Below are 27,478 nucleotides of genomic sequence, written 5' to 3'. Positions count from 1 at the left end.
TGTTAACTGCAAAGTGGAAGAACAGTAAGACCCAGGTGTAAGTATTGAGTGAAATACTGTTTGCGGAGAGATGCTAAACTAAGGGGCCATGCGTTCAAGGGAAGTGCCCACCCGCGCTCGGTCTAAGCTCCTCTATCGAGGGTGGAAGACATCTAACAGCAGGTTCTTCGCGCAGTCTGCCCCTGTTAGAGTGTCAGTACAGCCAGCTAGCCGTAACTGAGATGACCATCATAAACTTGGACACGTCACCTCATCCATTCGCTTGTCCCAGATAGGCCCACTGGGTTCTCAAAATATGGTGCAGCTTATGGGTTGAAATACACCGGATTACTTTACGACTAAGATTTCGTTTGTCTCTGAAACTCGCAGGAAGTCCCAGAGTGCGTGCTCTCCAAGCCTGAGGGCGGTCTCACGAGGACACTCCAGATCCCTGTCCCCGCCTGGAACCTGCCTACACTTGCCCTTTCCTTGCCCCAGGACCAACCTCCGCACAGGGACCTGCGCTCCGCCCTAGCACCTGCCCTGAGCCCTGCCCTGCTGACATTCAGGCACCTGCGCCCGCACTGGGACCTGCCGCTACACCAGGACCAAGACATGGGGAGTTGCTGGAAGGGCGCTGCCTACGCCTGGCCATAGAGGCCTCTCAATGGGGCTGTCCCCAACATCCCGCCAAGAAAGCGAAGAACGGCCCTTCTTCCCAGTCTCCACCTGCTGAGGCGGTACAAAAAGTCTAATACAATTAAAAACTCGGTCCCGTGTATTTTGTAGGACAGCTACCAGCCAAATGAGTTTTTTTGTGAGTGGACTTAAAGATTCTAGGCCTTTTACAATTAGCCATTCGACTCTTCCTGGCCAAGGTCCAGCCCTGGCTAACCTCGCCGTCAACGGCCTGGGAGCTCTATCTGTCGAAAAACAGCGAAGGCGCGAAGCCAGCCATCACTGGCTTGTTTCGCCAGAGGCCTGAGGCGCTTGCTCCCAGAACGCGCTGCGAGGGCCGGCGGCGCCTTTGTGACGCCATCATCCCGCGCGCGCCGCCGCCGCAGCGTTCTGCGCAGTTGCGGCCAAAGCGGCGCGGCGGCAGTCGCTTGGCAGCGGCGGAAGGCTGAGGGGCGGCGGGTTGTGGCCGGGGATGCTCCGGCGGGTTGGAGGGCCCCCGCCATGCAGCCGGCCGAGATCCAGTTCGCCCAGCGGCTGGCGTCCCACGAGAAGGGCATCCGAGACCGGGCGGTGAAGAAGCTGCGCCAGTACATCAGCGTGAAGACGCAGAGGGAGACAGGTGGGCGCCCGGCGGTCAGCCGCGCCACATGGCGGCAGGACGGCGCCGAGCTCCGCCCCGACTCTGACTGGCCGCGTGCTTCTGTGTGCGCGCACCATGGGTCTAGTCTAGTTTTACATTTGAGGGAGAGAGGCCGACAGGGCTTAGGGAGTCTGCTGGAAATCCTAGTGAGGAAACTGAGAGTAGACCCAATCTGTCCCCTCACCGAGCCTATGCCTGCTAGGCTCAGCCTGATTCATCCTGCAGGGCGCTTCACTGAATCATGCCATCATCAGACCAGTGCTTTTAGGAGCTGGGGTGACGGGAGAGAAGGCAGTCCTACCCTAGAGGAACTTTGCTCGTAAAGCTGGGGCGGGGAGATCACGAGAGCAGAGCTTTTATAGTGTAGTAACGGAAATGGAGATCATGGGCTGGTCCAGGGAGGCCACTCTGGGGCGATGTTGAACAGAGGCGGGAGGAAGAGCGGAGCATGCCCAAGAAATGCTGGAAGAGACCAGGAAGTCAGGAAGGGTGAGGCTGGGTCACATTGGGGATTGTAGTTGGATTTTAAATGCAGTGGGTGCTATTGAAGGATTTCGTTTACCTTGATGCAAAATTTGTTCTGTAGATCCTTATGCTCCCTGAGGTGTGAACTACCATACGAAATGGAGGTTTTCTATTGCACTAAGATAAAGCTTGCTTTATTTACTAGTCTGTTGAGAGTCTACTTGAAACAATAGGTATTACCTCCCCCTATACCTATACTGATATTGTCAGTTTATTTACTTAGAAAAGGACACCCAGAAAAAAGGAACTATAATATTATGGGAAGTCTGCTAGAAAGAGGAATGAAGACCAAAATACTCGATTTCAGTTGTGTTAGGATCTCCCTGACAGACTTCATTTACTCTCCTGGTTTTAGGTAACCCAGATATATTGAAGGCTCTTAAATCTAAACGTCTAGCCAAGACCTTTGCTACTTTCAGTTCAGCTGTGCCCCACTAACTGGGCATCTCCACCTGGATGTCCCACAGAAACCTCGGGTTCAGAATGCCTAAAAGTGACTCATTTTCTTCCCCCCAAAACCTGTTTTCTGCTGCCCATCTGCCACCTGTTCTAATTTTGTTCCCACTGTCCACTCAGACTGGAGCTGGATTCATGGTATTGTCCTGGACTTCTCTCTTCCTCACCCTCTCCAGCCCCCACCCCCACATCCAGTATCCTTCACTCATACCTGTTTCATCTCCTGAATTACTCTTTTCTGGCCCATATCTTCTTTATCTCATCTGGGCTTCTGTACTGGCTTATTTCCTAACTGATTTCCTTGACTCCTCTTGTGCCCCCCTTGAATCCATCTTCCATAAACCAGCTCAGAGTCATCTTCCTAAAACAGCTCTGATCTCCTCACCACCTTCCTGGAATTCCAGGTCTGCAAAACATCTCTCCTCCCCTTTTCTTTCCACCTAATCCCCTACATGACTGCTTCCTGCTCTGACAGCACACCATTCCTGGGTCCTGGTGTACGCTGTCCTATTTCTCACCTTTCTGCCTTTGCTTCTCTTGTGCACCCCGAAAAGATTCCCACTGTTGATCCACTCCCGGTATTCAGTATCACTTTTCTTATCATCTCACCCCCTCTCTAGGATTCTGAAATACCCACTTTGTCTCTATTGTAGTACTTGGCTACATTGCTTCTTAATTATCTGTTAATGTGTCGCTCTTACCTCAAACACTGTAAGCTTCCATCTGTTTTCTTAGCTGGAGTGGGAGCACATCCAGGCGTACAAGGGCCTGGCTGTATACAAGAACAGAAGAAAGGCCAGATGCAATGCATATGGGGCTGAGACAGCCAGAAAGAACCTGTTCCTCCAACCCCTTTGGTGAGCAGGTTCAGGATCTGAGATGCTGAGACAGGGGCATGAGGCCAGTGGTTTTACACCAACCAGTGCCCCAGGGTGTTGTCTGGTTAGCACCCATCAGACCTAGAGTTACTTGTCTGGTACCTCTTGTTCAACGCTGTATCCACATTGCAAGAGAATAGCGGCCCTTCAGAAAACTAACTGCAGAGTGAATGTCATAGAGGTGATGATGGGACAAAATAAACATGGTCTCTGCCACAGCTGTGCTCCATCAAAATAGAAACACAAGTTTGGAAATAATTGGGCCTGACATTTGAATCTCATTGACAGGCTGAAATTTTTTTGTGTCTTGTCTTGGGCATGGTAAAGAAAACCTGAGATTTTACTTTTTTTTCTAATACAAATATTTTTTGAATTCTCAGATATGTTTAATATATTTTTATTTATTTCAGAGAGGAAGGGAGAGGGAGAGAGAGATAGAAACATCAGTGATGAGAGAGAATCTTTGATCGGCTGCCTCCTGCACGCCCCACACTGGGGATTGAGCCCGCAACCTGGGCATATGCCCCGACCCGGAATGGAGCTATGACCTCCTGGTTCATAGGTCAATGCTCAACCACTGAGCCATGCCAGCTAAGCCCACAGCTTTGTGATTTTAAAAGCAAATTAGAAGTCTGTACCTCTTAAAGCAGCTAGATGTTGCCCCAGTGCTCTATCAGTTCTTCAACTTCAATTTGCATTCTTTTTCTTTTTGTGGCACATAAGATAACAGTACATGTTACAGTTGGTGGGTGTTAGATTTGTGGCAATACTGGGTGAAATACGTGTTTTTTCATATTTACAATGTTGGGGGTGGGGGTCTCTCAACCCAATATGATAATGATTAGGAGCAGTGCCTGTTCTGACACAGGTGTGGGTTCGAGTCTAACACTTCACCCCCACCTGAAACGGCTCCTGTGCTCATTCGTGGTGAGAGAGGCTGTTGGATTTTCTTATTTCAAAGCTTGGTATTTCCTACATCCACGTCTCATTTTCACTTCCCCTCAGTTGATTGGAATGAACTAAGCCTATATTGTTGTCAGAAACTTAGTTGTATTAAATTTAAGAGACTCAACCCCCGGAAGAAAACACAGGTCAAGAAGCAGTTGTGGCTCTGACCGGTTTGGTTCAGTGGATAGAGTGTCGGCCTGCGGACTCAGGGGCCCCGGGTTTGATTCCGGTCAAGGGCATGTACCTTGGTTGCAGGCGCATCCCCAGCGGGGGGTGTGCGGGAGGCGGCTCATGGATGGTTCTCTCTCATGGATGTTTCTGGCTCTCTATCCCTCTCCCTTCCTCTCTGTGAAAAATCAATAAAATATATTAATAAAAAAAAAAAGAAGCAGTTGTGAAAGGAAACTGCTTTGAACATGCACTTCACCAGAGTTTTGAAAGAAATTAAATAATGAATATTTCTCTGTTTTGCTTTAAATGCTTCAAACATTGGTACCTTGTTTTTATCAGCTAAATTCTTGGGTGAAAACAAGTGGTCTTGATACTTATATTGAAAATATATATTTTAAACAAGAGTTTCAACAGCCTATGGGTAGAGAATGTGAGACAATCATAATACCCACAAATTGAACAGTGCTTTGCTCTTACAAAGTGCTTCTGATACTTGCTCTTAATTTTGGCCTGAACCATAAACATCACATATTATAGGCAAGGAAACAGACATTAGCAACAGTTCTGTAACATTGCACTGCTGGTAGTAAATAGCAAGCTGAGACTTGGCCAAGGGTTTGTTTCCACTGTACTTTGTTTCTTCATATAAGATGAAACAGTCAAAATTCGCTTTCATGTCCAGCTCCCTTTCCTGCCCACGGTCTAGGATCTGCTAATCACAGTTACTTTGTCAAAATCTGTTTTTAATTACAGAAGCATCTGGCATATCATCTTTTACCTTCACCCATTACAGGTATGGGTTGTCCACAGACAAATTATCACTTAAAGAGTTAGACATTTTGTTGCACTTGAAGAACCATCTGGAGATATACACTGCTATTTTTAAGTGAAAAGGGCCAGAATACAGAATATGTAGAACACGTGATGCTATTTAGGTCACACACAACTGTGCATTTCTGTATCTCATGAAAGTAAATGCATAGGAAAGATACATATTAGCAGATAACAATAATCCCCTGGGAGGAGACTGGGATTTGGGTCGCAGTGATCAAAGCACTTTTGATTGTATAACTTGATAAAGTATATGAAATTTTTCCCATGAAAATGTGTTCTTATTGGTTAGGACTCTCAATTGCAATTGGACAAAACATCCAAGCCACCCTAGTTTTCAGGGAAAACAAACTAACACAGCTTCATGCAGAGCTCAACTAAAGACACCAGAACCCAGTTTTTCTCTGTTGCAAATTCTGCTACCCCCAGATTGGTTTCATTCTCAGGCTCCCCTTTATGTGGCAAGCTGGCTGAGCGCAGGTCCAAACTGTGTCTTCTCTTCAAGTCTACTGGGCAGAACTGGAGATTTTCCTAAAGCCTGAGCAAGGGCATCTTTATCTGTGGGGCGGGGGGGGGGGGGGGGGGGGGCGGGGGTGCTCCATTCTTTAACAAGCCCTGTGGCCAAGGGAATTCAGGCTGATTTGGCTGGCATAAGCTCAACTCACTGATTTGCCTCCATATGGGTAAGTCCAATCCAGACCACTGCCTCCTTCCACAGGCCCCACCTTAATAGTAAACAGCCCTGGAGAGGGGAAGGGTGTAAGTGCTCAGCAAAAATGCCCAGTACCAAGCCTCATGCAGAAATCAGTGTCATTTAAGTCCTGTTCATCGGTGTTTATGCATTTCTGATTGCATTATGAAGAGTTTTCTAAACAAGAAAGAACAAGAGCCCCCAATAACACTGGTAATATCCTGTAGCTTGGGGTTTGTTTGTTTTTTTCTTTTTATTAAGGAATAGTTCAGGCATTTATCAGTACCTGGCCAGTTTGTCTGATCTGCCCACTCCCTCCTTCCCCACTAAATCCTTAAGCAATTCTCAGACTTCTCATTTCATTTCCAGATACTCTATATATCTCTAAAAGATAGGGACTCTGTAACAACCACAGTACCATTATCACACCCTTGAAAAAAAAAATTAATATGAGATCAAGCTGTTGAGTCCTTCCCATCAGTTCATAAGAATTTTTATGACGTATTTCAAACAAGACCCACCCATTGCATTTTGGTTGATATGTCTGCTAAGACTCTTAAATTCTAACAGTTTTTATTTTTTTTATTTTTTTTTTAAATAAATCTTTATTCAGATTATTACAATTATTTCTCCTTTTTTCCCCCATAGTTCCCCTCCAGCCATTTCCCACCCCACCTTCTGCCCTTACCTACCCCCCACTGTCCTCATCCATAGGTGTATGATTTTTGTCCAGTCTCTTTATGAACCCCCCCATACCCCTTTCCCCCTGAGAATTATCAGTCCACTCCCTTTCTATGCCCCTGATTCTATTGTATTCACCAGATTATTCTGTTCCTCAGGTTTTTAATTCACTTGATTTTTAGGTTGGCTTGTTGATAGATATGTATTTGTTGTTCATAATTTTTATCTTTCCTTTTTTCTTCTTCCTCTTCTTTAAGAATACCTTTCAGCATTTCATATAATACTGGTTTGGTGGTGATGAACTCCTTTAGCTTTTTCTTGTCTGTGAAACTCTTTATCTGCCCTTCAATTCTGAATGATAGCTTTGCTGGGTAGAGTAATCTTGGTTGTAGGTTCTTGCTATTCATCACATTGAAAATTTCTTGCCACTCCCGTCTGGCCTGCATAGTTTCCGTTGAAAAGTCAGCTGACAGTCGTATGGGTGCTCCCCTGTAGGTAACTAACTGTTTTTCTCTTGCTGCTTTTAATATTCTCTCTTTGTCTTTTGCTCTTGGCATTTTAATTATGATGTGTCTTGGTGTAGTCCTCTTTGGATTCCTTTTGTTTGGGGTTCTGTGGGCTTCCTGGACTTGTAAGTCTATTTCTTTCACCAGGTGGGGGAAGTTTTCGGTCATTATTTCTTCAAATAGGTTTTCAGTATTTTGCTCTCTCTCTTCTTCTGGCACCCCCATAATTCTGATGTTGGTACGCTTGAAGTTGTCCCAGAGTCTTCTTACATTATCTTCAACTTTTTGGATTTTTTTTTTTGCTTTTTGCTTTTTCGGTTGAGTGTTTTTTGCTTCTTTGTATTTCAATTCTTTGACTTGATTTTTGTGTTCCTCTTGTCTGTTTTTGGGTCTCTGTATAATATTTTTTATTTCAGTCAGTGTATGTTTAATTTCTAGTTGGTCCTTTTTCATCTCTTCGAGGGTCTCGTTATATTTATCGGCCTTTTCTAGGATATTCTTAAAAAGCCTTATAACCGTGGTTTTGAATTCTATATCCAGTCGTTTGTTTTCCTCCATTTCTTTCGTTTGTGATCTGATTCTTAGACGCCGCATTTTCACTGCTTCCCTGAGTTGGCAGATTTGTGTGCTAGGTTTCCAATTTGGCCCAGTGGGTCTGCCTCCCCAGTTAACCTGAGGTGGACACTCTTGGTGCACCCCTTTGTGGACTGTGTGTACAGCCTTGTTGTAATTAAGTCTTTATTGTTGTTGGTATCACTGGGAAGAATTGACCTCCAGGCCAGTTGGCTGTAAGGATCAGCTGTGTCTATGCTGGGAGAAGTCCAGTGCTGGAGACAGCCTTATAGGATTAGACTTGCCAAATTGCAATAGCCTCTGTGCTCAGCTTGGATGGGGTGGAGTCTCAGTCTTGGCTTCCCGTCAGCCTTGCCCTTGCTAGCACGTGTGTGCCTTCAGTCCTCTGCCTTCCCGGCTCCCGATTCTCCGCCCGAGAGTCCAGACTCCCCCCATAAGAGCGTGGGTCTCCGGGGGCTCGCCTGGAACTGGGGTTCACTGCAGTCAGAACTGGGGCTCACTTCAGTCAGAACTGGTGTTCAGTGCCGTCAGGAGCCTCTGACTCCCTTCTGCTAGGGAAAGCCTGTGGCAGCCTCCGCAGCCTTTGTGCACACTGGCGCGAGCGGACTTTCAGTCTTCCGCCTTCCCCGGCTCCCGAGTCTCCGCCCGAGAGTCCAGACTCCCCCCACAAGAGCGTGGGTCCCCGGGGGCTCGCCTGGAACTGGGGTTCACTGCAGTCAGAACTGGGGCTCACTTCAGTCAGAACTGGGGTTTTGTGCCGTCAGGAGCCTCTCACTCCCTTCCGCTAGGGAAAGCCTGTGGCAGCCTCCCGCAGCCTTTGTGCGCACTGGCGTGAGCGGACTTTCAGTCTTCCGCCTTCCCCGGCTCCCGATTCTCCGCCCGAGAGTCCAGACTCCCCCCACAAGAGCGTGGGTCCCCAGGGGCTCGCCCGGAATAGGTGTTCAGTGCAGTCAGAACTGGGGTTCAATGCGGTCGGGGGCTCCCTTCCCCCTTCCGCCAGAGAAAGCCAGCCAGGCACTCCGCCGCCCTTCCTCTCTGCGCGCACAAAGACCCTTTGCCGTACCTCCAATTCTCTGTGAGCTTTTCTCCTTCCTTCTAGTTGTAGAATTTTCACTCAGTCAGCTTTCCTGCGGTTCTGGATGGTGTCCGTTCTGTCTTTTAGTTGTAGTTTTGAAATTGTTGTGCGAGGCAGCAGTTTAGGTGTTTACCTATGCCGCCATCTTGGTTTCTCCCTCTAACAGTTTTTATCCATCTTGTTTTTCCTTGCAATTCATTTGTTGGAGGAACTGGGTCATTTGTCCAGAGGAGTTTCCCACATTTAGGGTTTTGCTGTCTCTGTCCCATGGTCTCATTTGGCATGTTTCTCTGTCCTGTGCATTTCCTGCAAACTGGCATTAATAGTTAGACCTGATGAGATGGAGGTTAGTGTGCAGGAGGAAACTCCTCTCCTTTCAGTGTTCTTCCCGCTGGTCTAATAGTTAAGTCTACATGAGACAAGTAAGAAAATAACCAAATGTTATTACATATGTACATATGGGAACCCCATATGTCAGAGAGTCAGGCCCCACATACAGGAGAGGGACAGAGACAAAGTTAAAATGAGGGATATGTGACATTCTGAGCTAAGGATGAGGTAAGGCACCTGGTGCTACAGAGGGGAGGAGAGGGTCATCGCAGGATGACAAGTAGAGCAGATGTCCAGTAATTAGTAGTTTGCCCTGCCCTATAGATAGGTCAAAAAAGTTACTTTTGGTTATGTCTTATGAGCAAGGCCCTTAATTTAAATTCCCTAAGGGAGAGATAAGAGTTGCCCTTGAGCCTGCAGGGTCTCGGTTGCCTTCAGCTCATGACAATCAACATACCACAGAGGCAGGTCTTTGGTGACTCATTCTGAACTATCATAGCACCTTTTTTGTTTTTGTGAGGTTATTTAGCAGGTGGTGCTATGTTCTTATTGCATCACATCTGGCATCGAATGAATAGTTGCTGGTGTTTGCAATTTGCAAGTTGAGATGGACCAGTGGGTTTGGGTCTGTGTGTTGTTGTTCTGATTTATCCATTTTAAAGTTGCTCAGTAATATTTAATCTAATGTTTTAGCAGCCATTGGTGATCTTTGCCCAGAACCAGTCGTTCATTAGTTTTAACATGAATGAATATAAGCACAGGTCCCTATCACAAAGTTACTACAATCAGGACTGCGGTTGGCTCAGTTCTGTGGAATTGGTCAGTCACACAATCATGTTGTATTCTCTATAGGCAGATCCCCAGATGTGGCTTGTTTGTGACAAGAAGAGAGGAAAACCAATTGGCTTGTCATTGCCCAACCTCTAAAGGAAATGCACTTCAATAAACTAATTTTACTATGGTTTCTGGTATATTTTAAGTGAGAACATAACAAAGAATCAAAATAGACCATAATAAAATTGTTGATATAAGAAAAGTCTTTAGTAACTTGGAAATCAATACCCATAAAGGTATCAAGCTCACTTTGTATGAACTAATTAAACTTCAGTCCATCAAAAGGATGTTTGTCACTTCGTAATTATCTTTTGGAATGTTGAGATCACATTGATTCCAAATATATACTTCTTTACATTTACCTAGTTGATCATAGTTTGCTCCTCCAAAAGATTTTTCCTAGTACCTCCTAGTGGAACATTAGTAAAGACCATTTGTAAAATGCATTTAGACTTGAGGATTTGGTTTATTCTCCACAGGCTTGGAAACTCCCAACAGTGTCCATTTTCCTAATTTTATAATTCCTTATGTCACTCAGCAATTCTTTCATGGCCCAACAGATAGAAGACTGTGCGTGTGTGGTTTGGTCATAGGTGGTACAGGTGGAGGTAGAGGACTTATGTAATGAGAACAAGGCTAACCAAGGTGCCACTTAAAACAAGACTAAAATTGCCCAGTAAATGAAAACCATAACTGGGAGGGGGTTATATCAGAGTACAGCAAGTGTGATCTTAAAAGGATCATCTTAGCAAAAATTTCCCTAAGCTTTGCCAATTTCCCTGGGGCCAGTTGTGTGGGACTTAAGCAAATCCTTGCATCTTTTGTAGGATTTGCATTTTCACTTTGCAAGACCAATGAAAATGATGGAGTGCAGGGGAGATGCTAGTTTCAGCAGAGGGGCATTTAGGGGAGCTCATTTTATAAATAAGCACCCCATTAGTTAATTTTTTGTTGTGATTCCATTTGCTTCCTCACATTACTCAGGCAATGAGGACACTCCATCACTACCACCTGCCCCATAGCCGATAAAACTGCCAGCTTTATATGTGCTTGTTTTATAACAATGAGGAAATATGTGCAAGCCCTTTGCAGATGAAAATGTATGTGGTATTATTCTCACTGCTTATGTGGCAGTCCTGAACTTGAGGAAAAGCAATGTGAGGACTCTGAAATAAGATTTTTGTGTTGTTTTGCCCTCTAGGAGGTTTCAGTCAAGAAGAACTTCTAAAAATATGGAAAGGGCTCTTCTATTGCATGTGGGTACAGGACGAACCCCTTCTGCAGGTAACATGCACTTCCCTTTGTCCCATTACTGGGTCTTTGGCATAGAGGGATAAGAGAGACTTGTTGTATCAGTCCCCTAATGTGCCAGACAAACTGAGAAGCATTGCTTCAAGGATTCCCTGTCGCCTCTTGTCATGTAGAAAAGGATGCAGTGTCCAAGCATTGAGGTTAATTATCTTTTCAGATAATAAAGAATACACATAAATTAAAGGTTTGTCATTTTCCTGCCAGTTTCATAGTCCCATGGTAGGGTTTACCTTAAAGTTTTTGTTTGTTTTCTCTTATTTGTGGTAAAAAATGTCATGGCACTAGTCTAAAAACCTGTGAGCAGCCCTGGCTCCATGCCGACCTCTGCCACAGTTTTAAGTGGTGCAAAGGCCTGGGCAGCCACCTCCCTGGGGTCAGGGTCTTCGAAGAGCCACTAGCGGCCCCTTCCGATGCCCCACACTAAAGTCGGCGGGGACTTGACACAGGTGTGTGTGTGCATCGGGACCCGTCTGCCAAGCACAGTGGGCAGCCCCACCACACTGTTTAGAAAAACAGTTTCACTGTTTAAAGAGTTTAGTTCTGATGTGTAAAAGCAAAGTGAAGAGAGAAGCCTTGAAATGCCATTCAGAACCCTCTAACCATCATGGGTGGATTTTACTTTCTAGGTTTTTAAGGCACAACTCTGCCTTTTCCTCCAAGCCATGTAGTAACTCACTCTGATTATTGCTTTTACTACCCTGAACATATTTTGAGTAGGATAGCAAGGCAAAATATTTTTAAATTACATTCAAAAGTAACAGCTAACAGCTTTAGTGGAGGAAGGAAATGGAATAAGAACATCACTTTCGGGGAATTCATTAGAAATGGGTGAAGGAGACCTGAGGCAGGGGAAGTGCAGATAATATTTATGAGAATCTATCTTTTCTTACGTAACTCATAAAAAGAATTCTTTTGTTGACACTCCCCTTAGACCCAAACCACCAGATTCCCTACAAACAAGCTTGCTGCGTCTGAGAAGAACTTGTGTTCCCAAAGGCACTTTGCCCAGGACAGAGCCTAAGGTGCTATTCCCTGTGCTTCCCTCCACCCTGCCGCTGCCGCCTGTCTGAGCCAGCCAGGGAGAGGGGTTTCTAATTCCACTCACTGAGTTTTCTAGAGTGAGAGACCTGGGGCGTCTGTGTTTCCATTACTGGGGGATTAGGATAGAAATCTCAATTTAAGTTTTAATGTATTTTTTAAGCCAGGAATTGACAGCTAATTTATTTCTTCTGTAGGTCATTTGAACAGATAACTAGAGATCTTTTTTAAGCAGACAGCTTAAACAAATCTCAGAGGCATATGAAATTGGCACGGTGGTCCATTGAAATTGGAGATTTTGCATAGATACCCACATGCACACTTCTTAATGGAAGTGACATTGAAAACAGAGGTACAGATTCTCACTCACCCACCCACCCAAGCAGGTACAGAAGGAGGTGCCAGCCATGGTGCTATCATCTCACAGTGTTAACACATAATAACCCCAACGTTTCTCCCCAACCCACAGGAGGAGCTAGCAAACACGATTTCCCAGCTCATCCATGCTGTTAACAACTCCGAGGCTCGTAAGTCCTGATGTTTTCATGCCTTTCAGAACGTCCTTGCTTTTCAGATTTGGTAATTTGCCTATGATATCTAATCCATATTGTTCCTTCTCCTTCCTTCCAAGCTTCTGTTTCCCAGTGGCCTAATTTAATGTGAACCTGGGGTATCCGTGTGTAGATGTCAGGCGACAAACTCTTCCCATGGGAAGAAACTGTGATAAACTTAGATATTGACTCTGAAAGAGGGTGAAGGAGTACCTTGTAGAATATCATATTGGATATCTCAAAGATTTCAAAAAAATATACCTTAAATAATCCTCCAGAATCTCCAGATTCTGAGTTACTGTAACACTCCTAGAAGCTATCCGTGCATATGTCAGTGTGTACAGTACCTTCTGGATGCCAGGTTTATCCCCAAAACTAGAGCCATTAAGGTTGTCACTGGTAATAAACTGTAAAGCAACCCCCCTTTACCAAAATGGATAAACGGGAGAGACATTACTTCTGGGATACTCAGGCTCTGATTACTTCCAGAGGACAAACGAGACTGCAGAATGATTTTTTTCTGCTCACCCTTCCTGAGAACAAAACCATCCAATAGCCTTCGTAGCGCTCAGAGGTTGTCTGAACTTGAGCAGAGCCCCAACTGACATGTAATGAACAAAATTCTACACATGGAATCTGATACAGGTCTTCATGTATCAAGAAAGATGTGTGCAAAAAGAAGTGAATAAAAAAATTTTTTTGACAAAATGCTAGTTTTGTGGTTCAGAAGAGAAAAATCGAATGTTTTGTTATAGCTCACCCAGCTGACACTGAGCATGAAACAGAAAGCTGAGTTTCTGCATGAGTCGTCCAAGTGTCCATCAAAATTACTGGCTTTGGATTCTTAAGTGTAGGTGGGTTGAAAAGACCAGTAGACATGGCTCAGAAAATCTTTAGATTTAGAACTTGGATTTCAGGAGATAAAGAAAAATGCTTCAGCCCTAACCAGTTTGGCTCAGTGGACAGAGCGTGGGCCTGCGGACTCAAGGGTCCCAGGTTCGGTTCCGGTCAAGGGCATGTACCTTGGTTGCGGACACATATCCAGTAGGGAATGTGCAGGAGGCAGCTGATCGATGTTTCTCTCTCATCGATGTTTCTAACTCTCTATCCATCTCCCTTCCTCTCTGTAAAAATTCAATAAAATTAAAAAAAGAAAAATGCTTCAGATAGCATTCTAGTTAGGCATTAAGATATTACCAGGTTTCCTGTTACTATAATGTGCTTTTGCTTAAATGTAAAAGAAATTATTGAGCATATTTAATGATTGACCAAATTTTCTAGCAGCCCAAGAATTGTTGAGAAAAGTAAATAATGAATAATCCCATTTGTTTCTTTTCATTACTTTTGTGCTTTATGGTAATGTGTTAACCTGAAACCAAGCATTCAGAGCCTTGTGTTCACTGCAGAGCACCTGTTCATTCAGACCTTTTGGCAAACCATGAACCGAGAGTGGAAGGGGATCGACAGGCTGCGCCTGGACAAGTACTACATGGTGAGATCAGCCGGCCTTCATTCCAGTTACTGCAAAGGCTCATGAGAGGGAGGGAATATTCAGCATCTTAAAAACAGTGGGGCCGAGACCGGTTTGGCTCAGTGGATAGAGCATCGGCCTGCGGACTGAGGGGTCCCGGGTTCGATTCTGGTCAAGGGCATGTGCATTGGTTGGGGGCACATCCCCAGCGGGAGGTGTGCAGGAGGCAGCTGATCGATGTTTCTCTCTCATAGATGTTTCTAGCTCTCTATCCCTCTTCCTTCCTCTCTGTAAAATATCAATAAAATATATTTTAAAACAAAAAACAAAAACAAAAAACAGTGGGAAGGTTTGATTGTGAAGCAAAGTGAGTTCTAGGCTTGCTGAGATGACAGGCATTGTGAACATTAGACAGCCTTTGAACCTGTACTCAGAGACCTCTCTCTTTCGTCCCTTTCAGCTGTTAGGGACCAGTTTGCATTTTATGATCTAAAGTTAAACGTGACTATTGTGGATATTTTCTCATTTGGGGATCCAGGCTACACCCGTGTCATTAGCCTCGTTCTACAAAGCTGATCAATCCTTCTTACTTCCTTTTGTAATACAAGTTGTCTGTCTTTAGCTGATCCGTCTGGTCCTGAGGGAGTCCTTTGAAGTTCTGAAGCAGAATGGCTGGGAAGAAAGGTTGGTAAACTATTTGGGTTAGCATTTGGTGGCCTGAAAACTTTTAAAGTAATAGTTTGTTTTTCAAGCCTTTCAGTTAATCACCAAGTATGAATTGCCACATCTGTGCTATGAGAGGCAAAACTCGCTTTCGCATAAAGAACTTAAAACCCAGCGGAGGAATGTGAAAGAGTTGACTACATAAGACAGTCGGCTTTTTATACTGATTTCAGTAGTTACTTTTTTCCTTGTAAAACGTGCTCAGTCTCACATGGCTTGTGCAGTGTAGCATGAGACTAAACGTTACATGTTCCCAGGGTTGGTGGGGGGGGGTGGCACACTATAGTTAATAGACCTGTATGTGTCGTTTTCTTCAGCCGAATCAAGCTTTTCCTCGATGTCTTGATGAAGGAAGTCTTGCACCCTGAGAGTCAGTCTCCAAATGGGGTGAAATTCCACTTCATTGATATTTATCTGGATGAGCTATCCAAAGTGGGAGGGAAAGAGGTAAGAAACAATCCGACACCTGCCAGCAATGTGCTGAGACCACAGCTAACCTGAGCAGGGCTTTGCTTTTCTTCAGATCCTCCTGTGAGCTGGGATGCAATGCTGTGGGTGGCCCTCTGCGTTGCCAGTGACAGAGCATGAATCAGGTCAACCTGACTTCTGACACATTCCTTCCCCGTCTAAGAATGTGTCCTAAGCAGCTAATGAGACATGTGGGCAGGATTCCTGCACTTAGGATGTGCATGGAATCTAACTTAGGAAGCATTTGAAAGCACCTACATGGTCCAGTAAAGAATTTGATAACATGAGGAAATGCTCAGAATACTGAGTTTTTAAAAGGTGGGAAAGAAAGGCAGTAGACCAAGCTGTGCAAAGGGTCTGACTTGTGTAAGTGTGCATTCACATAGGAATAGGCAAAGGACTGGAGGGGAAACATTCTGTAGCGTGTCGGTGACTATCTGAATTTGGGATTGTGAGCAATTTTTACTTTTTCTTTCACAAGTGTTCTGCAGTGGACAGGTTTTTTTTTTTTTTTTAATTAAAGAAAGTATAAATGTTGTATTAAAAAAGTAATCCCTCATCTCATTCTCTGACTGAGATGCAGAGCTGCTCCACAGAGGAGGAAGTGTGGAGCGGCGCTGGTGGGTTACTGTGCTAAGATGCCCGAGTGGCTGGAGGACAGCTGTGACCATTAGCCTGACTCTGGCCACGGGGTGATTCGTGCACAGTGCGTTTGGCATTGTGAGATAAGTGTCGCTGAGTCTGATTCAATCTGTGTGAAAAAAACAAGTGGTACCTTTTTCAAGGACTTGTCGGGAAGCAGAAAAGGTTCTTTTTTCCCTTATTTTTATTTCTTTTTTCCTATTTTATTTCTAAATTACAGCTTTTAGCAGATCAGAATCTCAAGTTTATTGATCCATTCTGCAAAATTGCTGCCAAGACTAAGGAGTAAGTGATTCACATGTTTGTTTTTATTCAATTAGTGCTTAATTTGGGGAGGTGGGTTGTTTTGTGTTGTTTAGCATGATACAAGGTACCTGGGATGGTTGTCCAAAGCTAATGACAGCCAATGCTTAATTCCCATTGGCAAGACGTTTGAAGCTTTGAGTCATTATTCGGCTCTTCTAGCTTTGCTCTTTGACCCCAGTCATTCCAAGAATCACACACTCCCCCACTCAGAGTTCAGTCTGCTGCTGGTCCCACTGCTCTGGCACAGAGCCTTGGACTGGCTCCTGACAGCCACAACTGGTTAGCACAGAAGTGTAGTTAGGAGTACATGTGCTTGCTGAGCAGCTGGGTGGTCACACCGGGTCCTGGGTAGGCTGAAATTGGGTGGTCACACCGGGTCCTGGGTAGGCTGACCCTTACTTCTCATCCCTCTGTCCTCTTCAGATAACGAGTTCCAGACCGTTGGTTTTAATCACATCCTCTTTGCTGTGCTTCCCCCTCAGCCATACACTGGTGCAGACTATAGCTAGGGGTGTTTTTGAAGTCATTGTAGATCAGTCTCCTTTTGTACCTGAAGAGACGATGGAAGAACAGAAAACTACAGTGGGTGACAGCGACCTCCCTGAAGAAGAGATGGCTGAAAGTGAGGTGACATGGAGAAAAACATTTAGTAAAAAGAAGACAGGTAAGAGAGTGTCCTTAAGCACTCTTTAATACATTTGTTGGGATCTCACTGACTACAGCCTAGAATTTATCAAAAATGGCTTTGGCTTGAAAAACCACCTGAGAAAGGAAGCAGATGCATATTCCAAACCCCTGTTTTGTTCAGGGGTCCTCTGGGGAAGACCCTGTGCCTCCCACCCAATTCTTATCTCCCAAGATGGCGGGACATTCTTCAAGCGTTTGTCATTGTTGGTGTTGCGTTGGGTTTTGTTTGTTTTTGTTGTTTTGGCTTTTCAGTTGTATTTCAATACCCTAATGTGGTCTGGGATCTATAGAGGGTCCTCGACAGGAGGCCTGATGTGCATGTTCGTTGTGAGTGCCCACTTGTTTCTATAGCCTTCTGATCTTGGATTCCTTCAGAGTTCTTTTTCTTGGGATGGTTAAATGCTCAATGTGGGTTGATACTGTTCTTAACCACTGTTGTATATCCATGCAGTCGTGTAGAGAATGTGCATTAAAGTTGTGGCCCATCAGAACTCCGGGGGTGCACAGCTGTAGTGTGTGGAGGGCATCCCTACAGCTTTGAAATGGCTACGAAGCATTTTGAAATGCAGAGTTTTCTAAAATCAGTGACCAGAGGAAACTGAATGATGTTTTTGAAAGCAGGACATAAAACTCTATGTGGGAGAAACCTGATTCATTTTACATTTACATGTGCCTTAAATAATCAGGGAGGATATATACCAAAATGTTAATATTAATAGCCCCACCTGGCAGAGTTGTGAGTGACTTCTGTTTGTTTTATACTTTTGTCTGATTTTTTACATTGGTCATGTATTATTTTTTAACAAAAAGAAAAGAAAAAGAAGAAACATTTTAATTTTAAATTCCACATAGGTGATGGGTTCATTAAAAAGCCTGAATAAATTTTATGTGGTCATGGCAGTTGCCTCTGGGTCCTCCTGCTCCCCACGTTTCTATCTAAACTAGAGATGTCTCTCCAGGAGCACCAGCACCTACTCTGTCTTCTCTGCCTGTGCCCTGAGGTCACACCACTAATGAGCTCCTAGGAATCCAGAAACAGTACAAGTTTGAAAAGTGGAGTTTTCATTAGTAATTTTTATCTGCTTTCTCATGGGCTTTAGTGCTTTTTGAATTATTTACTAACTGTTAAAATTTGCATTTATATATTAACTTGTGTTTCCTGTAGCAGCCCCATGAAGTTAGTATACTACTATACAGATTTTTTTTTTTCCTGCAGCCCAAACCTATCTGAAATTAGGGATAGGCTCCTGAATCCACACTCCTTCCACAGCCAGAGTCACACGGTGCCTGAGCCCCTGACCCAGCAGCTTCCCGTCCCCTGTGCTGTCTGGAGGGGGAGACCTTGTGTGCTGAACAGCATTGAAAGCCAGGGAGGCTTGTCTGTAATTGATTTAAAAGAATTTGTGATTGCTCCCGGGTATTTTTTCATGTCGAGGGGCTGAAAACCCAAAACATCTTTGGGAAATTATAAATGTATTTGCAGGGTTTTTCTCTTTAAGGAAATTTTCTTTTTCACTAAGAAACATCTAATTAGACAGTGGCTCCTTCAGGAGTAGTCATTGCTGTGTAATTGAAGAATTTTGTCTTTGGCTGTGTTTTGATAGCACTGGGCAAATATCACTCCAGAAAGGAAGGAATCAGTGATGAAGGTGAGACAGATGGTGGCGGAAGCATGGAGGACACTGGGCCACTTCTCCAGGTTGGTGGCAGTTGTTGCTTTTTTTAGAAGATAGATTTACTGTGGAGTGGCCTGGCTAATTGGGAATTAAGGTCAGAGCTAATTAAACTCTAAGGCCGAATGTGTAAAGTCCTTTCCATCCCTTTAGTCACTAATGTCACCTTCCTTATAATGAGTTCATTGCAGACAAATCCAAATATGATGGAATTTTGCTAAGATCTGTTCCATACAGCAAAGTCAGCTCAGCGATACTTCTTATTTTTATTTTTGGTTAATCCTCACCTGAGAATATTTTTCCATTGATTTTTAAAGAGAGTGAAATGGAGGGGGAGAGGCAGAGAGGTACATGGTACATGCCCTTGACCGGAATCGAACCTGGGACCCTTCAGTCTGCAGGTCGGCACTCTGTCCACTGAGCCAAACTGGCTAGGGCTTAGTAATACTTTTTAAGTAAAGTTTACTATGTTACCAAGTGCAAATTGTATATCTTTGTAAATTACATTACAAAGAAGCACACCCAAGTAAATTGTATGTGGTATATTTTACCACAGAGATCTTGCTTAAGTCTTTGGTTGCCCAGTCTTAGCACGTGCTTGTTCTGATGGCCCTGAGTGCTTCCAGAGTCCCAGCTGTGGGTGCTCTGTCAATAGGAGGTGCATTTCCAGGTTACTGCAGGTTTATGTTGGTTTTTCTTCTCACGTAGTTTGATTATAAGGCTGTTGCGGACCGACTCCTGGAAATAACCAACAAGAAAAACATCCCTCCCTTCAACAGGAAACGTCTCTGCAAGCTAATCAAGAAGTAAGTGATTGGATGAGAAGGTGTCCCTTCATTCTCATTCATGTTCAAGTCCAGCCCTTCCATTTATCTCATGGTATAGGACATGCTGTCACCATGCTTACATTTTTTATTTTTAGTATATATATGCACTTATAAACTGCAATGTTTAATGATGACAGTCACCTGCCTACCACTCCCCCCCACACACACACCTCGTGTCCCATTCTGCAAATGCAGCCACTCCAGCTGTTTCATAACGATGTGAAAAGAAGTCTGCCCTGACGCAGGGGTGGGCAAACTTTTTGACTCGAGGGCCACAATGGGTTCTTAAACTAGACCGGAGGGCCGGAACAAAAGCATGGATGGAGTGTTTGTGTGAACTAATATAAATTCAAAGTAAAGGAGTGGAGGGGAGAGCAAGAGAACCCTCCACTCTTTCGGCTCCGCGGGCCGGATAGAACAGCCGGATCTGGCCCGCGGGCCGTAGTTTGCCCACGGCTGGGTTAGAGCATCGACTCACGCACCGAAGGTTTCAATTCCCTGTCAAGGGCATGTTCCTGGGTTGCAGGTTTGATCCCGGCCTGACTGGGGCTGTGTGCTGGAGACAACCAATCCATGTGTGTGTCTCTCATATCTATCTTTCTCTCTCTAGCTCACTCTCCCTCTCTCCCTGTCTCCCCCCCCTTCCTTCCACTCTCTCAAAAAACATCAATGGGGAAAATATCCTTGATGTGTATTAAAAAAATTATAAAAATAAATCTATTGATAATATCTAAAATTAGGTTGAGAAATTGCAACGTGAGTGTACTGCTGAGGTGTTACCTGTTGGTGCGATACTGAGCTGGGTAGGGGTGTAGCTTTTTACCCCTTCCTCCACCCCTGGTGTGGCTATGCTGTAGTCGTTGATGTCGTTATGTCTGTACCAGTATTCACTGCAGAGCCCTGTGGCCTATTATGATTGATGACATACAACAGCTGAGTTTGATGACACTCCATGTGAGCAGGCACTGTTCTGAGCACTTAAATTACTTCATGTATGTGGTAAAGCCTCATAAGCTGCCTTCTGTAATTCCCTCCAACGCATGGTTGACTCGAGCACAGGGAAGTCACTGCCTGGCCCAAGGTTGTAGCTGCCAGACACAGATCTGGATTCAGACTTCCTGTCGCCTCCCCCCCTCTGCTCTGCCCACTTCCTTTGTATTCTATTGCACCAGAATCTTATAGACTAAGCACTACTTTCATTTCTCCACATGGTAAACAGAGGGGAGCTGGGTAGAGGCAGAGAATCTAAGCTGTGTCAGCCTTTAGAGACTAAGAAACAAAGTTAACTGAGGGTGATCTTGTCCTTCGTTTTTGGCCTTTGCGTCACACCGCCTTTCCCCCTCCCCTTCTAGAGGAAAAAGAATGTAAATTCTAAATATCACATGTTTCTTCAAGTGTGTGCATATGTTTATAGAAGACAGAAAGAAGGGATTTCTTTATGAACTTTTGTTGTTTTCCTTTTCAGATTCCAAGATCTCTCTGAAGGTGAGGAAGGCAGAGCATTAGAACTGATGTTCTTACCTAAATGTGGACCTCACTGAGCACATTGAGGCCAAATAGTAAAAAAGCAAGATTGAAAACATAAGAGGAGTAGCCTTTATCTTTGAAAGATCGTCAGTTACACCACTTGCTGCTCAGCTGAGAGAAGCCCTTAGAAGAACCACCGTGTGGGGCTTTTTTTTTTTTATCTCGACACCCACTCTCCCATCCCAGGAACCACGCTGAGCCAGACACAAGGCTGTATCTGTGGGGAGGGGGGGGCATTTGAACAAGAAGGGTTTTTATTGGTCCATGTAGTTTTCAGTTTGACCTTTTTAAAGAACAGTCGATTTCTCAGGGTCCCTTTGTGACTGTAAGATCAGTTGTCCCCTGGGGGAAGCTGCTGTCTATACTTGGTGACATTTGAGCAAATCGATGGCCCACTGCCCCCATCCCTTGGGCCCCTGAGGTGCTTAGAACTAGGGTGTCCAGACCTGGTTGGCATATCTGGAGATGATGTCGCCCAAGACTGATAGTCCCTTGCCTTGAGTGGGAAAGCCACAAAGTTGAGAGCCTGAAGTCCCCGTGTTAGCAGCTTTGAGGTTTGGATGGAGAAGTAGTGAGGAACCGTGATGAGGAGGCATGGCTCTCAGGCCCCTGGGACAGCTGTGAGGGCCTCAGAAAACTGACTAATGTGACTTTGGTGTCCAGCAGGCAGTATGTCTCAACTCGGTTTTGCTGAGGACATTTCTGCTGATGAAGATGACCGAACGCTCAGTCAAGGAAGGCATAAGAAAAAAGGAAATAAACTTTTAGAGAAAACTGACATGGAAAAAGATGAAGGTGAGGCATAAGGCTTGGGACCAGCAAGGCCCGAGAAGGAGGTGTGGGCTGCCCTCAGGGACCATGGAACCAGTGGAGAACCTCTGAGCCACTGTCTTGATAAATTGTTACAGAGCAAACGCTTTTGCTCTTATGGCTGAAAAGTAAATGTTGCTTCTGAGTATTTGATTTTTCTGGGACACCCGCATTCCCACTTCTGGTAGCATCTGAGGAGAAGGAGATACACACTGCCCTGTGGCTCGTTTGTCTTATTACCACCCTGGATTTGTGGCTTTTACCTTTGGCCTGAAAATTAGTAGAAATCTGAATATATTTCCGCTCCATTTATATTGAAAAGGCATTAGCAAGGTTTCTAATCACAGCTGGGAAAGGGAGGAAATGGGACCAAAGCAGAGAGCTCATGGAGCGCACGTGCGCTGAGGATCCGAGCCTTTCTGGCGGTGAGACATCCTCACTGGAGTTCTGTCAGCCCCTCACTCGACCCCAGAACCCCCTGCGAGACCCGCTGTCTACTTGACGTTGGGGCACCTGTTTATGGGTTTGTGTGTCTTTCCAGGAAACAGGTTCTTTCTTGCTGAGGAAGCGGAGAGTAAAGCTGGTGTTCACAAGAGGAAAAGGAAAAAGAAGAAGAACCACCTTCAATCTGAACACTTTGGGTCAGGGGTCAAAGCCGTTGCCCCAGAACAGAACGGGGACAGTGAGCCAGAGGCAGGTCCAGGAAGAGCCCAGCTGGGTGGGATTGAGCTAGGGGCAGGGGTTTCGCCCAGCCCCCAGGGGCAGAGCAGCTCGGAGCACCCCCTCGTGCATCCTCCCATGCACAGCAGGAGGAAACGACCAAGGAAGAGGAGCCCACGGTTCCAGGGACTGGTCTCCGAGTCCACAGCGTCGCCTCTGGAGGACTTGTGTCAAGGTGGCCCCGACAGTGGTTATGCTCTGGTGCCTGTCCCCCACGCTTCCCCAGCCAGTGGAGCCCCGGCCCTGAAGAGGAAGCGGAAACTCAGGGCTCCCCTGGCCAACGGCAGCCCCCCCACGCTGGCCTGGCCCCCGCCCCAGGAGGAAGGCCCTGCAGACGGAGGGGATTGCCCAGCCACACTGCCCCCGGGTGGGAGACTGAAGAAAAAGAAGGGGGAGCCCAGCCGTCTTGACCTCTACAGCCCGTCCACTCAGAAAACTGCCATCTTCAAAAAGAGGAAGAAAATGAGAGAGATGTTGAACTTGGTTGAACACAGCAGAGGACTGGAATCCGAACTCAAGCTCGTCCAGGCTCTGGTAAGGCAACTGGGTTCCAGGCAGGGTGGCCAAGGCTTCCTGCTGAAAGGTCAGGGGCCCTGCCTCGGGCTTCATTTTGCCGTGGCGGGGGGCGGGGGGGGGGGGGGGGGGGAGACAGGTCAGGCCTCTGGACTAAGCAGCTGTCATGGTTCATAATTCCCTTTACCAACAATAAAGAAACGTGACGGTGTCCATGGCTAAGACAGTCCCCACCCCCCTCCCTCTCCCCCGCTCCTCACCCCGCCCCCACCACGCTGCTCACTCTGAGGGGCTACAGAAGGGCCACATCAAGCTGGGAGAATGGTCCATGGCCCAGGCAGACAGGCCGCCCTTCAGTGTAAACAGGCAGACAAGTGCCTCCATCAAATGCTGGTCTTATTTTTCTTCAACTCATGACCAATCCCATGCCCATGCTTTCTTTTTAATGAAAAGACTTACTTTCCGCTTGGATCTCTAGCATATATGAATGAAAACCAGGCTCTGGTTCCACTATTCACACCCTCACTGCGGACGTAGCATGCATTCAGTGGTCGGCAAACCTAACTCCATTGGCGCACAGCCACGCCTGATCGTGCGCACTCCCCACTGCTTTCACTCAGCTGCAGAGATGAGTAGTAGTGGCAGACACCTTGTGGCCCTCAAAGCCAAAAACATTTCCCCTGGCCCTTCACAAACAGGCTTGCTGATCCCTCGCCAGTACTTGTGTTTGCACTCACTGCTGTGCAGCAGGATGACATCGAGGTCTTCCTAACAGTGTGAATGTTAGGCGAGTTTCTGGTCAATAAGAAGCCTTAGCCGGGAAAGCACATTCCCCTGGACTTCAGGAAGTCGCTCTAATCCTAGACCTGCCCCCGACGAGCGGTGTCACCTTCCCTTGGCTCTGCAGCCTCCTCCCGTCTCTCACTATTCATTTGATGCTCTTTCTTCACTAAGAATATCGGAAGATTCCTTCTTCGCATCATTTTTCATGGCCCTGCACCCTCTCTTCGAGAGGATTAGAACTGTTGCTAAATAAACCACAGGGTTATTGGGGGGTTTTCCTCCCAAAAGGGGCAATGTGTCTCTACATCTCTGCCAGCAGGAGTGGGAAGGTGCATGGGAGAGGACTCCTGGGTCTGCCCCTCAGGGGTGCTCAGGAAAGGCAGACAACTTCTAAGCCAGGACCAAGGACTTGCCAAAATCACCAGTGTGACATTGGCCACATTGGGTTTCCCAGACCCCTGCAGTCCCAGAACTAGTGCCGAGTCTTTGCTGTGGATGGTGGTCAGTTGTAAAGCACCCAGTGAATGTTCTTTATCTGCTTTAAATGGACCTACAGTAAGCTAAGGTTAGTTTATGGAAGAAAGAGAAATACGTTTTATAAACCTAGTGTTGCCTGGATGTGCTGTGTTATAGTCTCCAGTGGTGTGCAGTCATGTCCTAGGCCTCCACTCCCTCACTGACTCACCCATAGCACTTTCCAGGCCAGCAAGCTCCATTCATGGACAGGGCCTCCCTGGACAGGGCCCTATGTCATTTACACTGTACCTTTTCTATGTTTAGATACACAAATGCTTGCCTCTGCCACAGTTGCCTGTAGTATTTAGTGTAGTAACATGCTGCACAGGCTGGTAGCCCAGGAGCAAAGGCTATGCTGCAGAAAGACAGAAATCTTCAAAACATGGGCCCTGAGTTTGAAGAAAAATATAAATGGTTCTTGTGGCTGAAAAGATAGGAAACTTCTAGGCCCGGCCAGTGTGGCTTAGTTAGTTGAGCATCAACCCATGTACCGAAAGGTCACTGGTTCGATTCCTGGTCAGGGAACATGCCCAGGTTGCAGGCCTGATCGCCAGTAGTGGGTGTGTGGGAAGCAACTGATTTATGTTTCTCTTTGGTGTTTCCATCTATCCCTCTTCCTCTCTCAAAAATCATTTTAAAAAACATTTTTTTAAAAAGGTAGGAAACCTCTGGCCCTACCATGGTGAAGTGGCAACTCTGTTGAGGAAGTCTGTGTTCTGCTGAGCCAAAAAAGGTGTTTGCAAATCTGGTTCTGGAAATGGTGGGGTATGGGGCATCGGAGCTGGTAAATAGGTCTCATTGAGATACCCTTCAACCTAGGCCTCACTCCCCATGGTGTCTGCACCCGTCCTACTTTCACTTCCTGGGTGTAGGTGTGGCAGGTGGCCCTGGGTATGACGTCCCTCTTCTCGTCCCTCACACAGGGGAGCAGTGGAGCCTTCAGCCCTTTGAAGAAGAAGAAGCTGAGGACTGAGAATGACTTTGTGAAGTTTGACACCCCCTTCTTACCAAAGCCCCTGTTCTTCAGAAAAGCTAAAAGCAGCGCTGCCACCCCTGTGACCCCTGCTATGCAGGTAAGCGCACTGCGACCAAACCAGAGGGGCTGTGCTCCGCAGATGCTTGGCCTCTACTCCTGTCCACGGTGCACAGGCTGCTGCCCCAGGAGCCCAGATCTGCTGTGCGGGCTGTGCTGGGACTTCTGAGGCCGACCCTCGGGATTGATCAGAGGTGCCTCATCTGAGAACTCATGGGAATAGGGGAGATCTAGAGAGACCAGTAGTGAAGGGGGCCCCAAGAGCCCTGGATTTACAGATCAGATGGAGGAAGACCAGAGGGGCCTGCCAAGGACACTGGCAGGTGCTCAGACTAGAAGAAGGAACGCATGCTGGTCCCCAGTCGGGGGACGTGGGCACTGTTCTGGGAAACCAGGTGGGAGGCCAGGAAGGACGGGTCGCCTCTGCCAAGTGCCATTAGAAGGTGGGACAAGGTGCAGACCAGTGTATGCGGGAGGCTCACCTGGGGTTGCATCCAGGAGATGGGGGTCTTGGTGTAGCTGTGGAGACGGGCCTGGGCTGGCCCTGCTGGGGAGACCCACAATAGGTGGACTTTTTGAGAAAGCAGTAGGTGCTGTTTAAATAGCCTCGAACCAGCAGAGTGACCACTGCTTATGTGAATGTTTATGCCTAAGATACTTTCAGGATATTTGTAAATGACTGGGCTTATAGAAGCCACGTTCCTCTGATGAAATGATAATGTTAAAGCAAAACAGTCTGAGGTAGAACTGGGGATTCACACAAAAATATGGAGTTTTAGGGAGGAATTTGAGAGGCTGGGGATGTGGGTACATTGCCCACCAAAGTCCAGTCCCATTGTAGATACAATCTAATCATTTTTGCTTCCAAGTTAAGGGTTAAATTCTAGGATGCAGTGAATGGGAGCTCCTTATAATTTTTCAATGTTGAACTTTTTCTATAACTTAGGAGGTTTCAAACACGGTAATTTTGCTCTGCTTTCTTCCCCGGAAGGCAGAGGCGGAGTCGGCAGTGAGGCAGCTTACTGCAGAGGGGTGCTGGCACTGCTCACCTCCCCGGTCTGTTGAGTGTGCCTGCCAAAGTGCTTCATGCAACCCAGACCTGGGGCGTGTGCAGCGCAGTCCTGATGAGGCCACAGAGGTGGACACAGGCCCTGGGCCTCCAGGCCGAGCGCTCCTGTGGGCTGATGGGCACTTGTGAGTGCTCAGGGACTCAGACCCACAAGGAGCCTCAGCTCTTTGTGCTCCCATTATGCTTTTCTTCAGCTCAACAAAGCACCGTCCAGCTCCAAGAAGGTCACCTTCGGGTTGAACAGAAACATGACTGCGGGTGAGTGTGGGGTTTGCTTGCAGTCACCGTCTGCTCCTGGGGAGGAGGGCCCTGACCCCTCCCGAGGCAGAGTTGGTCCCCGCCTCCCCAGCAGGGCGGCCAGGGGAGGTGGGGGATGGGGATCAGGTTTTCGGGGGTCTTTGGAAGGAGCTTACCTGGTAGGAGGTGATGTGGATGGGTGGATGGCCTACCTGCCTAGAATATGTTAGCATCTTGGCCTGAGATTTAATGGTCTGTGAGCTGTAGTCGCCTCTACCTAAATTCAGAGCCACCCCATCCAAGAGGTAGGGAAAAGAGGGACAGCTTGTCTTTCAGCTTTTAACATGGGTGTGATTCATTTGTGTTGGTTTTTTCCCAAAGGAAACCAATGTTTTTTAAAGTATATGAGTGTAAGACCTGACTCTCTTTAGGCACAAGTAACTGCGTGTGCGCCTGCGTGTCTGTGTGTACGTACGTATGTACACATGTACGGACACGCGCACAGAGGAGCAGCTATCAGGGGAGACCTGGGCAGCCCCATCTCCCTCCATCTCTCCAGGTTGAGTCTGTAGATCGGGAGGCAGTAGGATAAATGCTAGAAAGAAGGGCTCCTCCTGGGGCTCTTTACTGAACCCGAGTATCACAGGGGGGCCCTCGGGGCATTTTCCTTTGGAGAGTAAATTCATTCTTGCTAGTGACTTTCATTTCCTCAGAAAGCCCTGGAGCCAGTTTTCTGCCGGGCTGCCCTGGAGTGAGTGCCCTGGCTCCATCAGGGCC

General features: G+C 46.5%; 1 protein-coding gene across 4 annotated transcripts in view; it reads left to right on the top strand.

Moving 5' to 3' along the window:
- Positions 1-1,033: 1,033 nt before the first annotated feature.
- Positions 1,034-27,478, top strand: part of RRP1B (ribosomal RNA processing 1B) — a 29,205-nt gene continuing 2,760 nt past the window's right edge. Inside the window, exons 1-15 of one of the 4 annotated variants that reach the window (XM_080656933.1) lie at positions 1,040-1,276; positions 10,998-11,080; positions 12,615-12,672; positions 14,103-14,188; positions 14,790-14,851; positions 15,208-15,337; positions 16,221-16,285; positions 16,789-16,970; positions 18,598-18,692; positions 19,375-19,472; positions 20,959-20,978; positions 21,687-21,815; positions 22,372-23,084; positions 25,286-25,435; positions 26,659-26,722. In XM_080656933.1, the coding sequence (XP_080513059.1) occupies positions 1,159-1,276; positions 10,998-11,080; positions 12,615-12,672; positions 14,103-14,188; positions 14,790-14,851; positions 15,208-15,337; positions 16,221-16,285; positions 16,789-16,970; positions 18,598-18,692; positions 19,375-19,472; positions 20,959-20,978; positions 21,687-21,815; positions 22,372-23,084; positions 25,286-25,435; positions 26,659-26,722 (2,053 nt within the window). In that variant the 5' untranslated portion in view covers positions 1,040-1,158. Of the gene's footprint in view, positions 1,277-10,997; positions 11,081-12,614; positions 12,673-14,102; positions 14,189-14,789; positions 14,852-15,207; positions 15,338-16,220; positions 16,286-16,788; positions 16,971-18,597; positions 18,693-19,374; positions 19,473-20,958; positions 20,979-21,683; positions 21,816-22,371; positions 23,085-25,285; positions 25,436-26,658; positions 26,723-27,478 lie in introns of all 4 variants that reach the window. The other 3 variants (XM_080656932.1, XM_080656935.1, XM_080656934.1) reach the window with 3 other exon arrangements.

Source organism: Plecotus auritus, assembly GCF_963455305.1.
Source record: "Plecotus auritus genome assembly, chromosome: 2".
Classification (NCBI taxonomy): Eukaryota; Metazoa; Chordata; class Mammalia; order Chiroptera; family Vespertilionidae; genus Plecotus; species Plecotus auritus.
The sequence above is the reverse complement of the archived record's forward strand: the minus strand, read 5'-3'. Positions and strand labels throughout refer to the sequence as shown.